Source organism: Barbatula barbatula, assembly GCF_947034865.1.
Source record: "Barbatula barbatula genome assembly, chromosome: 21".
NCBI lineage: Eukaryota > Metazoa > Chordata > Actinopteri > Cypriniformes > Nemacheilidae > Barbatula > Barbatula barbatula.
Window position 1 is genome coordinate 7,218,050 of NC_136784.1, and position 16,608 is coordinate 7,234,657.

Genomic DNA, 16,608 nt, shown 5'->3' on the forward strand with positions numbered 1-16,608 from the left:
TTGATATTAATTATATTCCTGATTCAAGTGGGAAATAACAATCAAACTCCTCATTTTCATTTCCATCCGGAATGGGGAATTTCCTTCTGAACTCCGTTTCCCATAAACCCCAGCGCCGAACTGGCTGACGGTATATTGGAGGGCTGCGATGTGACAGCGGAGGAGCTCTATCCGGCGAAGCGCTACTGAGCAGACTCAATCTAGTTAGCCATGGCGGCGACAGGAGGAGGGAAAATCAGATCAAGGAGATATCATATCGCTTCAAAACCATATGCCAAAGGCAAACAGGTAAATAAAACGAAACTTCAGACTTTAGAGCAGGGATTTTGAAGTGTATTACTTTATACCGTACTGGTGGTTTGGGGACTGTTATTGTTTTTATGAAGCAGGAGACATTTTGCGGCCTGTTGTAAGGCCTGCTCACGTTCCTCCAGCACACGGTCTCTCCACTGTCACCGCAACACCGTTGGCTCATTTGACTGAGAGACCGAGACCTTAAGTGAAGAAAATATAACAAAGTATATCGTCATTCAAATGATTTCAATGTGAATTTAGTTAATTTCAGACAGTCGTTGAAGCGTGTTTTTCCCCGAACACGTCTTAGCCTTTAGCTGCGTGTCGCGCCGGCGTCAAACAAACATGCACGTATTTCAAAAATTCACGAAAGCTTTGAAACCGCATTTCAACTTTTGTCTTTTCATACATTTAACACGCTGGTCCTTTACAATTATCTCGGTCTGTTTGGAAAGCCGACGCGAGGGGGAAGTTTAGCATTAAAGCGTTCACGTTAAAATGATTTTAAATTGTATTTTGTGTCGATATATTTAACATTATTAAAATGTACACGGGACGAGATTAGCTTTTTGGTTGCACGCTTTTGAACACACAAGAAAATCACGGGGAGTTCGTGCAGTGGGGTTGTCTTCATGACACGCTAAAGAAAGGCGGGATGAACGTTAGTGCGAGTCGTGGCGTGTTTTCAGACACACAGGGGAAGCCCTGCGCTAACCTGCCGCTTTATTAAAAGTGAGCGAGTGCGATGACTGACGCAGGATAATGTTGCCCAGTGATGCATGCACACTTCCTTTTTTCGAAAGTTTTTAACTTAAAGTAATGCAAGAAAACAAATAAACGCATGTGCTTAACCAGAATAGCAGTTTTGCACCTTGCATGCTATGCAAAGAGTTCCTCCTAGGTAAATTGGCCAGGATCTAGAATGTATTTGTATCCAAGAGTATCGTTGTATAGATCTTATCTTTTGTTTTGTTGCATGACTCAATGGATATGAAACCTAAGAGAGTTTTCCAAAAACTATACATTAATTGTATCCATCTTAATTTATTGTTGTACATTTTTACTTTGGATTTTTTCATATAGCACATGCTTTTATCTACTATTGCAAAAACGTACAAATCTGTATTTTATTTAGCTTTTGCATTAGAGGTTGACCGAGGGGCCGATATCGATTATAACAGGTCAAGTAGACCGATTTTTCCTTTAACCGCAATATACATGGTGTAAGAACGAAAAATATGTTCAAAATTATCAAAAACTTTGCCCAAAAACCATGCTTGCTACATGTTTACAATAGTAAATGGTAAGGAAATAAACAAGCAATAGTTGTCAGAAAGAGGCTCCACCTGATGCATGTTGTTCTTTACAATGAAACCGTTTATCCTTGGAGTGGCGATCTTTTAAAGGTTATGTAATCCTTTCCTATTTGTTTAGGACTGTCTGAAGATCGGCACATGTGCAGCGTGACTTCGGCCAAACACGCAGTACATTTTTTTATATTTAAGTCTTTCTCCGCAGTAATAAAAAAGATGTGGGAGCATGTTAAAACATAAAGTAATAACACTTATTACAGAATCTTGCTGTTCACATTTACTCACTGAAGACTGTGCTTGCATGTATACTCGCCAAGACAGGAAGTATAATGTGTGTGTCTGAACAGTTATGCGTAGTAAGTTGCCAAAATAACTCCATCTAACACATGTTGCGAGCAGTTCGAGTGGTGGCTGTGTCCGGTGTGCGCATGCATTGCCTGAGTGAACTGACTGAATATCGTCTTTTGAGAGCATGCGAGTACTTGATGCTTTGGTTTGTATTTGTGTATTGACATGACTTACAATAATGTGCAAATGCCTATTCCGTCAACAAATCGCTGAAGCAGCTCAGGCAAGCAAATGCTTTCAGTGCCTTCAGCATCCCGCGTTGATTGGCCGGACTCGTGACTTCCAACAAATCAGATGGTCGGCGTGCATTGCTCTAGGCAACAGACTGCCATGTTCTTACGGCTCTCACTAAATCCTTGGCTGCATCAGAGCCAAATAGAGCATTTTAAAATTAAATCAAAATCTGTGTCGATTATGAAAAAAAATGCTTAATATCGACGTCGATAATCTGCCAGTTCGATAATCGGTCGACCCCTATGGTGCATGACTTGTTTCTCTGTCCATCTGCGTCAAATGCACCAGCTATGTGCATTTCAACACCATGTAGTGCTTGCAATATTCTGTAGGTGACATCAGATTGCATGCATTTTGACTTCATTCTGTTAAAGCAAACAGCATATGTATTCCTGTACACAGCATGCTCCACCACAGGTTTCTCGGAATATTATCGACTGGCCATGCTGACCTTGTGCGCTGTTGTCAGGAAGTGGCTTATGCAGGAGGCCCCAGCCATACCCCCAGCAGTTTGTGTGCTGGCTGCATTTAACATGGATTTTGTGTGATCGTTAACTGCTAAGCTCTATAAAGCAAGACAAGATGAATTGCACTCTCTCTTGCTAGACTATATATATAAACCGAAGTGGATCTAAGCGGTGAAGTCCTTGCATTTGGGTTGCGCAATCCCTCTCGACATCTCTTCCGCTGGGGCTAAATGAACTATTTAGCCTTCCCACCTGCCTGTGAGTCACATGTTCAGAGCTTTCAGCCAAAGAGCTAGTCTGTGGTATTGCAGTGTCCTAACCCTGGAGCTCTGTTAGAGAACAATAAGCCTGTAGTGCTCGCACAGTGGTTTGGTCCCCAGGGCCCCTTTTAGATGGCAACTGAATCCCTGTACTCTAGATACATTGCATCCATAGTGTGATGAACGGAAGCAAGAGTCCTCCTCAATGTGTTCTTTTTCTATGGGTTTTACTGTGTGAAGAGTGACCAAAGATTTTAGACTAGGGGTGGGAATCGTTTGGTCCCTCAAGTTTCGATTCAGAATCGCAGCCTCTCTGAAACGCACATATTTAATATAAAGCTCATCGCTCTGAAATGCGAGGCGTGCTATGATTGGCCAGTAAACCAGTGCGTAGTAATTGGTCGAGTACGGCAAGCGTGTAACGCCTCTTACCATATTTGAAACATCATGTTCCAAAGCAATTATACTAGGGCTGCAACAACGAATCGATAAAATCGATAAAAATCGATTATTAAAAATGTTGGCAACGAATTTCATTATCGATTCGTTGTATCGCGCGACAATAACGCGCGCCACATGTTTGAGTGGCGTGAGCGTGGCGTTTCTGTTGCGTGTCAGCTCTGTGGCGGCTGCGTCGTGTTTTCTGTATCTTTGCACACCAGCACCGTGCCTGACGAGGCGCTGGCGCGCTGCTGCTGCTATAGGTGACATAGAGGGAGGCCGCCGACAGACAAGGGTCTTGTATTCACGACAAGTTTAAACTTTTTTCACATAACCTACACCTTCCAAAATCCAAAAAATGAGTAAGTAGGCTGTCTGTTTATTTAAATAACATTTCCAAATGTTTTGTAGCTTTATTACCTGATGTTGGACCGTCACTCAGATGACACACTAGACTACGTTGTTATTGTAGTGTGTCATATTTTTTCCATTTTTAATCACATTGTTAAGAGCATAAAAAACAAAAATAATTCAGTCACCAATACATTTTGGGGTTTAATACGAACCACAATTCGTATTAAGATGATTCTCAGATATGTTATTAAAGATGTAACGTAATCAATTGATGCACAAGTTTACTTTATGCAATGTGTTTAAGATGGACATAAATTAATATTCCCATTCAATGCAATGTATCTTTTCATTGGATATAGCCTAAGCATTTTCTTGGAGGAAGATTTTATGGAAAAAAGTAGTTAATTGGAGTATTCATTTGCAACATTTTAGTAATAATATCTCATACTTAATAGGACTATTAATGTATAATTTATTTCAATATTCACTTGTTGTTTCTCCAAAAATGCATTATAAACATGATTTAAGTCCTGATGTTTTCTACAGTGGACATGTAAACCCCGTAACGTGTAGATGTTGGTTTAATGAAATTCAATTTGAAAATACGTTCAAATAAATGATGATTAGCTTTCAAACATCAAAATGGCATTCATTAATATGTATTCGTGTACAAAATTACATATAAACATCTTTTCCTATTCTATTTTGCCTGGAAACGCTTCCAACACGCTTGCGTGTCTCGTGAAAAATAGGCGTCGATTCAATTCCTAGCATGCACGCGTTTTCCGTGCGGCTCGTCTCACGCAGGCAGTGTGCAAGCTCTAACCTGTTAACATGGGAGCCGATTTAAAAACGGTCACGCCAGGCTTCTGAGACGCTCACGCCACGCATCTAGTTTGTCACAGGACTAAAAAAAGTTGATCGCGCCGCGCAGCATAGCGGAGAAAAAATAAATTAAAAAAGCAGAGCGGAGGTAGAGGAAAGACCATCAGAGAGACCCGAAAAAATCCAAAAAAAACCAGCAAACCATGAGAGGCTTCTTGATGGGAAATGCATCATGTAAACCACAGCCAGCTGTAATAATAATATAATAAGTAATAATAAAGCTTTTGAAATATGTTTTGCAATGTCAGTTCTATTTTTCAATAAAGGGTTGAAAATGAATGCTTTTAAAAATTTGTGTCCGATTCATCGATTAATCGAACAAATAATCGACAGATTAATCGATTATTAAAATAATCGTTAGTTGCAGCTCTAAATTATACTGACCGATATGTCCACCTTACTCACATTTGGGCTATTTTAGTCAAACCCTACCACAAACTGCCGTAGATTTATGGGGATGTGGTTACACGAGGCGTTTCAGCCAGGTCTGGGTGAGCATCTGCTTTAGATAGAATGCATCTTTTGTCTAATACATGGGCAACTTGTAACATACCAAAGACACAGAAAAACACGTATTTGAGCCATATGACCCCTTTAAGTTCTACAGGGCTGAATGTATTTAGTTTTCTCTCTCTTTCTCTACTGCTCCGCTGTGCTTGTGCGTGAGGTGTGCACTCTGTAGAAGGTCCGGATGCTGCACCGCTCTTGCAGTTGACTTCCACCTAACTTGTTCCTAAGATGTCACGTTAAAAATATTTATTTTAAATTAGTGAATCGATTTGATCACTAGCAGATTCAATCGATACTGATTGTGACTAGATTTCTTAGGACCATGTTGTTTTGCCCTGGTAGGTTATTTAGAATCTTGCATATTTGATGACGACATGCTGTCCTTCATCCCCAGCAGCAGCCTGGTCTCATCAGTCGAGTGACGGATACAGTGAAGAGCATTGTCCCCTCCTGGTTGCAGAAATACTTCAAAAACGGTGAAGTCTCTGAGGGTGAAACCTCTCCAGTTGGTGTGGAACGGAACAACGTGGCTCCTCCCCCAAATGGCAATGAAGAGCCTGCCCCGCTCGCAGATGGACGAGACTCTCCAGAGCCAAGCACAAGTAACATGGGTATGTTGGGTAGACACCGTCTTCCATACACAATAGCTTGATTCCAAAACCTTTTTTGTTGTCTTGGTGTCAGAAGGTAGATAACTAAGACCAAAGGCAACCTTTCCGATTTTAAGGTCTGTTCTCTTTCTTAGAACCATCGACAAGCAGAGCATCACTAAATTTCCAGGATGCTCTTTCAAGACCCCCGCTTAATCGAACCAACCTGCACTTTCCCACTCTGGATGGCTCTCCTGCATTAGGGGCTGGCACCAGCTCCCTCTTCTCACAGCCCTCCACATCTACAGCACCCTTCTCTGCAAGCCCTTTTGCTGTCAGCTCCAATTTTTCCCTTGTGAAAGAGATTAAGGATTCAAGCTCTCAGCATGAGGATGACAACATCTCGACCACCAGTGGTTTTTCGTCACGTGCATCTGACAAAGGTACACAGTTTATCACAATGGGGATGCTCTGTATGTATCTTTGTTACAGTGATAAGTGATTAATTGTTCCATCATGTATGTGATGCTATTAATATTTCCTAAAAAACACCCTGAAATCATCAGTCCCACTGCACCAAAAAAACAGCTCTGCTAATTAGATTAGATTAGATTCAACTTTATTGTCATTACACATATACAAGTACAGTGTAACGAAATGTAGTATGCATATAATAATATGCAGATGATCAAAAACACACTTCATTGTAGAAGTTTTCCTTGTTGACTTCAAATATTTAACTCAATCCTAATACCTGGAGTAGCTAAAGATAGAACTAAACCCAGGGCTCAATATTCTTCCAGATGTGCCCACGTCAAAGGCTGTGCCGCTCCTCTGGTCTCCGGAGATTGAGCGCACTCACTCTGGATTGCAGCCAGCGCACTCTGGAGTCAAGAAACCAGCCTTCAACCTGTCCGTCTTTGGAACTTCCTCATCAGTAAGTGTTTCATCTTCACAATGATGTGATTTTTATCAGCTTGTGTCCGGGTTGGAATTATTCTTTTGTAGTAGTTCCAAGTAATACATTCTGAGCAATTGAAGGTGATTGGTACAAATCTTCACTTTGTGATAATGTGTCTGTATTGGCATTTTGTTGATGAAAAACTGAAACCGAGATTGATGTTAGACCTTTTTGTTCTTTTGTAGTCCGTGTTAAACAGTTCAGTATTGAACTCCAGTCAGTTGGGGGACTCCCCATTTTACCCAGGAAAAACCACATATGGAGGAGCTGCTGCGATTAGATCTGCTCGTACACGCCCTGCTACTCCTTACCAGGTCTGAATGTGCAAATGATAGGCTCTGAAAATGTATATGAAATGTGTAATACTTAAAATAAGATTGTTTTGTAGGTTCCATTATGAGCCTCCTATGCAACTTTTAGATTACTGCTGGGTTTCACTTCCTCTTTTTGACTGATTTGGTTTCTGGTTCACCAGCCTCCGATCAGGAGACAAATAAAAGCAAAGCCAGCTGGGGCTCAACTTTGTGGAGTGACCAGTGCAACAGCCAGACGCATCCTGCAGTCTTTGGAGCGCATGTCCAGCCCGCTTGCTGTGAGTACATTTTATTTGGGGTTACAAGCTTTTGGGTTAATTTTGTAAGCAGTTGGATCTTTTCTTACCCGAGTTCACTACTTTAAGCTGGAATGTAATTTCCCACCCAATAAATAGATGCTTAAATAACATGTTACTCGTAAATTCTTTTCAGGATGCTAAAAGAATTCCATCTACAATTTCATCACCGTTGTCAGCAGTAAGTGCATAATAATTGTTTAAACTTGTGGCAGTCATGACGTCACATCCTTATTAGCATATCTGTGACATCATCACACCATGTTTGCGTTTGTTCTAGTGTTGGCACTTGAAATCTGTTTCGATTTTACTCTCTTTAAATGTGAGAGATAGTTTTGTTGTAAATCCCATATTCGGCACAAATTCAGAAATATGGGCAAATACACTGCTACACAGTTACAACTACGCACCGCAAGGGCAAGAAGAGCTTGGACACATACACACACCCAGCACGTAGGGAAAGGGTGTGGCAAACACTGCTAACTTTTCGTCTTGATAAACTCTTGTCAGCTGCCTTCTGTCAGTAACATCTGTGACTGTAGACGTTTACATGGAAAAGCAAGTACACAGATAAACACAAATTGAATACATCGACACATTTTAATTAATTTACAGTCATGTGTGGTAGTTGCGCTTAGCGTGGAGGGTAGAGCTGCGTGCAACATGAGGGAGAGAGGAAACGCGCTACTTGTTTTAAAAGGTAAAATAAAAACTTTAATGGGAATCATGAAAAATCTGTTTGTGGCAGCCAGTGTTGATAGTGTGGCGAGCCTCTACAAATAAATGTATTTGAAACACAGATTTTTTATTATGATTTAATTCCGTAAATTGACAGTCTTGTATTAATTGTCTTGTTTCAGTCATTGAATCACACAGACCTTGACATTTCAAATTTCCAAGCAAAGAGGAAAAGGGTAAGTCTAATACAACTTTTAAGATGTTTGTGTCACAGGACTTTGCACTTGAATAAATCTTGATGTATGTGTACTAATGCGAGAGATTCCTGGACACATTGCTGAAAGTAGTATTAGGTCTCTGAGTGTCTTGTACAGTTGGCATCTTTCACTTAGCTTTTGATGCTTTTCCTTAACTCCTAACAACTGGAGCAGCTGTCTTCTACTCCAAACAATGTGCTTATTCATTGAGCACCAGGAACCTGAATCCTATTATAGCAATTTGCGCTGAGTGTCTATAGTCCAAGATAAACGGAATGCTATTTTATAATAATGAACTGACATTGTAAAATGGCATCTTAATAGTAGGTGAAAAAATGGCATGTTGTTCCAGACACATGAATGTATTGAAAGCCGCCTGGCATTGCTTGGAAAATCATACAATGACTTAAATATGAAACGATAAACAGTATCCAGAAAAAAGCTGTTGTTTTCTGCCATGGCCAGGTGAGCAGGGGTAATGCTCAAGGTTGATGAGGAAACACAAGCTGTCAAAATAAGAGTTATGATGAATTAGCTAGAATATTTTCATAATATTGAAAAACAAGTTATTCCACAGTTTGTCTTTGAGGTCTCAGAAATGTGTTCACTTATGGTTATTTGATGCAATGCGTTATTCAGAATTTTAAGCAATTAAACATTGTATATACACTAAATGTGTCGTTTGATAGTGTCTAATTGATTGTATGTTGCCCCTTTGCAGCTGGAACCTTCACTCCCACCTGTTCAAAAGATGGTTGTTCCAGCAGCTGCTGCAGTGTCTGGTAACCGCTCAATGTCATTTAGACCATCACTCACCCCAGGCGGACTGAACAGAGTCATTGACAAAACCAACAGAGAAACTGTAAGTTCAAGTATATAACCATGTCCCTTAGAAAGTACATATTACATTTAAAATGAACCTAGTGGTTTTTGGCTGAAAACAACTGTTTATTATTACTAAAGTGAAATAAATGTACGTTGTCATTGCTTCATAAAGCTTACTAATCCTTATTTCCTCCTGTTTCTAGCCTCTTAGACAATCCCCTTCAATTTCAGAGTCCTCAAAAGCTCCTCTTCCCAGGTAAGTGAAAGTGATTTGTTGTGGAAGTTTCTTGTTTATCCTCAATCTGTGTTTTAAATCATACATTTTTGTGTCCTCAGCACAAGCAGTTTGTCATACCCCTTGTCCAGCACCCCAACAACTAGCAGCACTGGTTCAGGAGGGGGCAAAATGAAGAGAGAGAGGGCCATAAGACCTTCCTCCAAACGACCTGATGATGAGGTCAGAGACTCGCAGGCTTTATGTAGAACTTAAGGTTTGAATCTGGAGCTGTTCTTCAGAATAGCTTGCTGCTGTTTGGTCTCATGTAAGATGTTCTCCCCTCAGGTCGCAGAGGAACCGGACTTGCCGCCTGCCTCTCTTCCTAGCAATTTCACTTTGCCCAAATTTAATTTCTCTTCCCCTCCCCCTACCTCCTCGCTGGGCTCCAGCACAACCCCACTTACAACTGTCTCTGAAGAACGTGCCGAAAATAAGGTATGACCTCCCTATTATCTTCCAAGTCAATTATGTACCAAGTTTTATTTAGCCAATTTGCAGTTGTGATCAATATTTGACAAAGAAAATATTTTTTTGTAATCAGGTACCACCTGCACCATCCACACCACCATCTATCCCCTTCACATTTTCTTCACCCATTGTCAAGGCCACCGCTGCCAGCCCTCCATCTTTCTCTCCATCAGTAAGTCTCTTTGTATCTTTTCACACCTTTTGCACTTGCCACACAGAAAAAGCATCTGTAAAATAACGTTTCTTCCTTACAGTCTGGATTCAGCTTCAGCGCACCTACTATGAAAACAAGCTTGTCTTACTCCAATGGGAAAATCACCTCAAAGGCGGAACCAGGTATGATTTGTTTCTGCAAAGCAGATGTGGTTAAAGTTTAGCTCATGTTATGGTCTTAATGTTGTTGTTATTGATGTTTTGCAGTAAAATCAGCTGCCAGTGAAGAAAAAGAGTTTGAAGGACCCTTCAAGCCAGCAAAAGTCTTAAAACAGGGCAGCGTATTGGATATACTTAAGGGACCTGGTAAGTGTTCACAATTTATTTTTGTGCATTGCAGTAATAGTCGTTCACCAGAATATAAAATCTTGCTGTTTAGTTGTGCTCTTGTCGTTCCAATCCCGAATGACCTTCCATGGCAAACAAAATGTAATTTTTGGAAGAATATCCTTATGCCCAATTTTCTGTAAATAATGACTGGCAAGCTCTGATAAATGATAATAGCAGTAATACAGTGTGATTAAAAACTGTGGGGAATAAGCAAATGATTGTTCTTCGCAGCAAGGATTGTCAGTAAATAATCAGGGATTCAAACTTGTCAACTTGTAGCGAAATTTGCCTTTTTGGATCCAAAATGTGTCAGTATTAGGATTTGTCTAGATCGAAGTAGTTTTAGAAAAGGGGAGGTGATGGTGTCTATTAGTCTTTATACGGGGTTGCAGACTCTCATTGAATAAAATTATGAGAATCATGTCCAGATGTTGCAGGTTATGTTTTAAATGCTGTGCATACTAAGCACATGTTCTCAACTCCGGAATCAATATTAGATGTAGTCGAATTGCGTAGCACCTGCACAAGTAAAGGCGTGCTGGTTCGTTTGCATTGAAAGAAATGGCGACAACCCAGGAAATATAATATGGAGTAAGTGCGTTAACACACTGTGACCCATAACAAATAAATAAAGTTATGGTTTTAGCAGACCATGGATATTGTAATTCTACAAATTGTAATTGTTGTAATATTTTTAAGTTTATATATGAATAGCATTGTGGTGGTCTCGCATCATTGTCACCTTTTTCACCCCAACGAGTTTGCATCCCTGATATTGAACTTTTATTTGTTTTCCCACACAAAGCTATTGTGTAAAATTTGGAACGCATGTGATTTTAGTCCTCATTCACTGTCATTGTGTTAAACCATTGGTCTCCAACCCTGCTCCTGGTGGGCTACCGTCCTGACGATTTCAGCTCCAACCCCAATCAAACATGACTGTTAGGTAGCTAATCAAGATGTTCAGGATTGCTTGATTATTACAAACAGATGTGTTGAAACGGGGTTGGAGTTACAGTCAGAAGAACGGTAGCTCTCCAGGAGCAGGTTTGGAGAGACTATTTCCCAAAGTATTGTTAAAGTTACTACTACTTGGAAGTCTTGTGTAAGTCATTTATGTTTCTTTCCCTTATCTTTAGGATTTGTGTCCACTGGTCAGAGTTTAGCTGACAGACACTCACAGACTGCATCATTGACCCAGAGTACACCCTCAGCTTCTGGTTTTGGTGACAAGTTTAGGCCACCTGCAGGGTCATGGAGCTGTGGCACTTGCCTCTTGCAGAACAAGTCCTCAGACAAAAAATGTGTGGCTTGTCTTGAACCACAACCCAACACAGACTCTGCCTCTAAATCAGACAGTAAACCTGCAGAGAGCACGAGAAGCCTCTGTTCTCTCTTTGCCCCTCCGGCTGGTAGCTGGGATTGCGACACGTGTATGGTCAGGAACAAACCAGAAGTTGTTAAATGCGTAGCTTGTGACACGGCCAAACCTGGGACTGGAGTAAAATCCAGCCTGATTTTACCACCTCTGGCCAAGGCCTCATCTGAGCTCTCTTCTGCTGCCTCTACAACCACCACCACTTCTTCTACAGGGATGGGACTGTTAGGATTTGGGGACAAATTTAAGAAGCCAGAGGGATCTTGGGAGTGTGACACGTGCATGGTTCAAAACAAGTCACAGGATGTAAAATGTGTATCATGTCAGAGTGCTAAACCAGGTAAAGCATATTTTATTCTTTGACAACACATTTGTTCTGGACGTTAGTTTGCCTGGACCTCTGACAAGCATGTCAAGCTTCAGCCCAAAATTCATTATAAATTACTAAGTTCATATTTAGAACGGTTTTAGTAAATATAAAATAATGGGCTGAAACTTAAATTATACCTTCTTGATGTGTGTGTGTGTGTATATAATATAATATATATATATATATATATTTGTGTTTTATAGGAGCTGCTGCAGTCTCGTCTGCACCTGCAAGCACTTTTGCACCTTTGTTGGGATTTGGCGATAAGTTCAAGAAACCTGAGGGAAGCTGGGAGTGTGAGGTGTGCTGTCTACCGAATAAAGCAGAGGACCACAAGTGTGTGGCCTGCCAGTCAGCTAAACCAGGAGCTAAAATAGAGTCCAAAGGTAAAGTGCCTTCATAGTTCTAAAAGTAATTCAAGGTGGTTCATATAGAATTTTCTAGAAGCTTACTGATCGGTTTTCTTGCGGTGTTGCAGGTTTTAGTTCATCTTTTGGAGTTCATTCCAATATTACAGACTCAAGCTCATCCAGTTTCAAGTTTGGCACCGGCTCTGCAGACTCGACATCTGCTGGACTGAAGTTTGGGGGAACTTTCTCAGATTCGTCCTCCGTGGGCGGAATAACATTTGGGTTTGGCTCTTCCAACTCCACCTCAAATGCAGGGGGCTTGAAATTTGGAGGCTCTTTATCAGACGCCGCTTCAGGGGGAATCAAATTCGGTAGCACCTCATCAGAATCCACAACAAGCACAAGCTCATCAGGTGGCTTTAAGTTTGGTAGTACTTTGATGACAACTGCATCAACGAATGATGAGAAAAAGACTGAATCTCAGGATTCTAGTACAGGATTTAAATTTGGTGGTGCTAGTGGAAGCATTTTTGGCTCTCAAGCTGCTAGTTCTGAAAACTCTACCTTGTCATTTGGAGCTAAACCAACAGAGCAGGGAAGTTCCAGTTCACCATTTACATTCTCGGTGCCCCAGTCCAAGGCTGAGAATGATGATGCTCCTGCTTCCTCACAAACTGTTTTAACCATCACAGCAGCAGCAAACGCCACACCTGTGTTTGGCAAACCCCTGGTAACTGAATCTAAACCTGCTGCCCCCAAATTCGGAGAGACCGTAACAAAAGAATCAGCACAGGTGACTTCTACCTTCAGTTTTGCAAAACCAGAAGAGAAGAAAAATACTTCTGCGCCCTCTGGTGGATTGTTATTCAGTGCTACCAAGGAAGCAGATATTTCTACACCTTCCATGGGCTTCTCTTTCAGCAAGCAGGAACCTCCGAAAGATCTCCCCAAGCCTACGTTTGGGTTTGGTAATCCCGCCGAAACAAACGAAACCTTGAAGAAGTCGTTTGCATTTGGTAAACCTACAGAAACAACTGAACCCCAAAAGCTGCCATTCACTTTTGGTAAACCCGCTGAAACAACAGAACTATCAAAGCAGGCATTCACTTTTGGTAAAAATGCCGAAACATCAGAACCCCCAAAGCCATCATTCCCTTTCGGGCAGAATATGGCAGGTAGGTGAGACCCAGGTGGTCATGCATTTTCTGCTTTTCCATTGCACCTAAAAGCTTTGACTTATGTAGCTGCTTGACTTAACTTTGTGTCTTTCAGACTCATCTGTTCCAAAGCCAACATTTGGCTTTATGGCCAACTCCTCAAGCACCCCTACTTCCTCCAGCTCCAACCCTAGCCTTTTTGGCACTCCCACTACATCCTCCCAGGCCCCTGCTCCAACCAGTACCTTTATATTTGGCCAGAGTTCCTCTTCTGATCCCACCCCGGCAAAGACCTTTATGTTTGGACAGCAGCAGGAAAGCCAACCAGCAGCTCCTGCGGCACCTGCTGCGGCACCTGCCCCGGCACAACCTTTCCAGTTCGGCTCCATCTCAAACTCATCCGGTCCTGGTTTCGCTTTTGGTGGTGCAGCTTCCTCCACACCGGCCTCTGCTGGTTAGTTTACCACCATGTATCTTGTAATTGTGTCTCGCCTGTTTATAGAAATGTATAACTAGTAGAACTTGTCTTTGTTTCAGCTCCTGCTCCCGCTGCCAACCCCTCCCCGTTTGGTTTTAGCTCTGCCACCCCTTCCTCTGGCTTTGGCTCTGGACAGACACCTATCTTTGGACAGGGCACTTCTGCTTTTGGGTCAGCAGCCCCTTCATTTTCAGCCACACCTTCCCCAGGCCCTTCCTTTGGAGCCAAGCCAAGTTCTACCCCAGGGTTTGGCCAGCAAACCAACCCCACACCTACGTTTGGATCTACTGCTGCCTCTGCAGGCCAAGGTAAGAGTTACTGCATTTTCATGCAGAAATGCACCTTGGTGTAGTGTTTTAAATGTATATTTGTAATACATTTTATTCATATTTGAAGGAGGGTTCCAGTTTGGAAGCTCTGGTGGATTTGGATCATCAGGAAGCAGCAGCGGTGTATTTGCCTTTGGGGCAGGGTCAGCAGCTCCATCGACTCCTGCGGCCAGTCCAGCCATGCCTACTGTAAATGCTCCATCCGGTGGAGGCTTCAGCTTTGGCCAGACCCCTCCGGCATTTAACATTGGGTAAGATAGAAACCCTTTAGTGCAGTCACAGCGGTAGAAAATGTAATCTTTTTCAAATGTTGTTTACCCGTTTCTGAATCTAACACATTTGTTGCAGATTATCTGGGCAGAATTCTGGACAGACTACAGGACCTAATTCAATTGCAGGACGCAAAATTAAAACCGCTGTTCGACGCAGGAAGTAGACCTAGGAATGGTTTTCTGTGGCTTGGGTTTGGACTGCCTGCTATTGGGACAAACACTGAAGTACTTAGTATTTTGAGCATGGCCCTGTGATTAAGCTCAGTGCCAGACATTTTATTTTGCTTTGGAGGTCATTGATTTACTGAATGGTGAACACTGATCTAATCAAAGAACCTAACAGAGACTTCAAGCAAAATAACATTACAATCAAGCAAGAACTTTTAAAACAGAAAAGTAAATCATTTGCATCATCTGCATTGTGTGCAGGATTTGAGTTTTTCTTTTGTGAGTAAAACGGAAACAAGAATTTAAAGGGTTGCTCTGACGATAAAGTAGCGACGGATGGCTAGCGCATGGGTTGACTTAATACTGCAGAGACTGATCTAGTTGCTGAATCTACAGAGGAGTGTGTGGTATCTGTGTACTGAATGAGCTGTTTTTTTTCTGTGCGCAGGTTGAGTGTATGTGTGGTTTCTATGTACATGCTGAACTGTGTTTGATGTAAAAACAGTAGCCTGTGCTCCTGAATGCTGTCTGTCGTAAAAAGCAAAATGAATGTGTTTTAAGGAGGTGGGGTTATGGCAAGTGCCACACTCCTCCACTGCAGAGATTTGCAGGCAAGGAAGAAAAAGAAACTGTTAAGAATTTTTCTTCTCCTTAGATCATCACTATAGTTCCAGATTTGTTCACGTTCATCTTGTACACTTTATTTCTTATAAACCTCCCTCTCTTTTTTTTGTCCACTATCTCCGTTTGTTACCAACCTCTATTCCTCTTATCTAGCTCTATCAATTCTATTTCTGTATTCTCTCATCTATCAATTAATTGGCCTTTGACTATTAAAAAATTGTAAATAGTGACTTTTTTAATCTGTGAAGTTTTGTGTTAAACCAGCTTTTTTGTTCAGTGTTCGGTCTTTTAGAAATGTATGTAAAGCCCTTAATTCAAAGTTGCCCAAATCCATTTTAAATTAAACTTAAATGCAATTGGGGTCCTTTAAAGACTAAAGGATTATTGGCTTTTCTGATCCACTTTTGTTTGGACCAAAACCAGTATTGTAAAAAGTGTTAAGTATATATTTTTCTATAACTTGTTTAAATGGACTAGGGTGACTTTGGATAGTAAGGACATCTACTTAATTTTAAAGCCATAATAATTATTACTGGCTGAGTGACAAATAAAACTATGGGTTATTGCCATCAATAAAATTTGAGTGGTTTGTGCATTTTTGTACCTTAAAGCATGTGTGTTTGACTGTTGGATCTTTACTTTGATGGTCTGCAGAAGACCGGCATACAGATTTGTAAGCACATACGGGTAAATAAAGACAACATCATTGTTATTTTAGGGTTATGCATCAGAGGGTTTTATTACTTTCTATGTTGCTTTTGTCACCTGTTTCAGTATTTATAGTACTGTAGTGTCTAGCTCGCATATGCTCCTGTGCAACCATTGCTTTTGTTCAGATTTTCAGATGTGTTCTGATTATTTTCACAGCAACTATAAGAAGCCATGAAAATGAGATGCATAAATTCGATCTAATGGACTTAATGCTTTAAATAGAATTGTATCGGCTTTTATTGAGAGCCAGAACGGGTTCTGTGGCTAATGTGTTTGCTTTTACTGGTGTGATGTTATCTGGCAAACAAGACCCAATGTTCCAACTTTAAGCAAAAAGGTCGTGTGATGGAGCCATCAAATTCTACAGCTACCAGGTCAAAAACCGCATATAAGGGAAATTTGAAAGGTAATGTTTAACAGCTGAAGGTTCATTTTGTGGTAATGAGAACTATTAGT

General features: G+C 41.1%; 1 protein-coding gene across 2 annotated transcripts; it reads left to right on the forward strand.

The window, feature by feature from the left end:
- Positions 1 to 132: 132 nt before the first annotated feature.
- On the forward strand, positions 133 to 16,157 carry nup153 (nucleoporin 153). Of its 2 annotated transcripts, none has more exons than XM_079484618.1 (22): positions 133 to 288; positions 5,504 to 5,717; positions 5,852 to 6,139; positions 6,500 to 6,633; positions 6,843 to 6,971; positions 7,133 to 7,249; positions 7,404 to 7,448; positions 8,128 to 8,181; positions 8,924 to 9,064; positions 9,231 to 9,283; positions 9,364 to 9,484; positions 9,590 to 9,739; positions 9,846 to 9,944; positions 10,027 to 10,108; positions 10,193 to 10,291; positions 11,455 to 12,033; positions 12,267 to 12,449; positions 12,542 to 13,588; positions 13,686 to 14,024; positions 14,108 to 14,356; positions 14,445 to 14,628; positions 14,726 to 16,157. In XM_079484618.1, exons 1-22 carry the CDS (start codon positions 211 to 213, stop codon positions 14,811 to 14,813), a joined length of 4,473 nt encoding a protein of 1,490 aa, XP_079340744.1. In that variant the 5' UTR covers positions 133 to 210; the 3' UTR covers positions 14,814 to 16,157. The 2 variants fall into 2 exon arrangements, with proteins under 2 accessions (XP_079340744.1, XP_079340743.1); XM_079484617.1 differs by having other exon boundaries at positions 162 to 288; positions 5,501 to 5,717.
- The last annotated feature ends 451 nt before the right edge of the window (positions 16,158 to 16,608 follow it).

What these genes read in the sequence shown, in the direction of transcription:
- nup153 (XM_079484617.1), top strand. Translation starts at nt 211, where the DNA reads ATGGCGGCGACAGGAGGAGGGAAAATCAGATCAAGGAGATATCATATC. An exon ending in AAGAACGTGCCGAAAATAAG is followed by an intron (nt 9,740 to 9,845) that starts GTATGACCTCCC and finishes TTTTGTAATCAG; the next exon opens with GTACCACCTGCACCATCCAC. An exon ending in TTTCGGGCAGAATATGGCAG is followed by an intron (nt 13,589 to 13,685) that starts GTAGGTGAGACC and finishes TGTGTCTTTCAG; the next exon opens with ACTCATCTGTTCCAAAGCCA.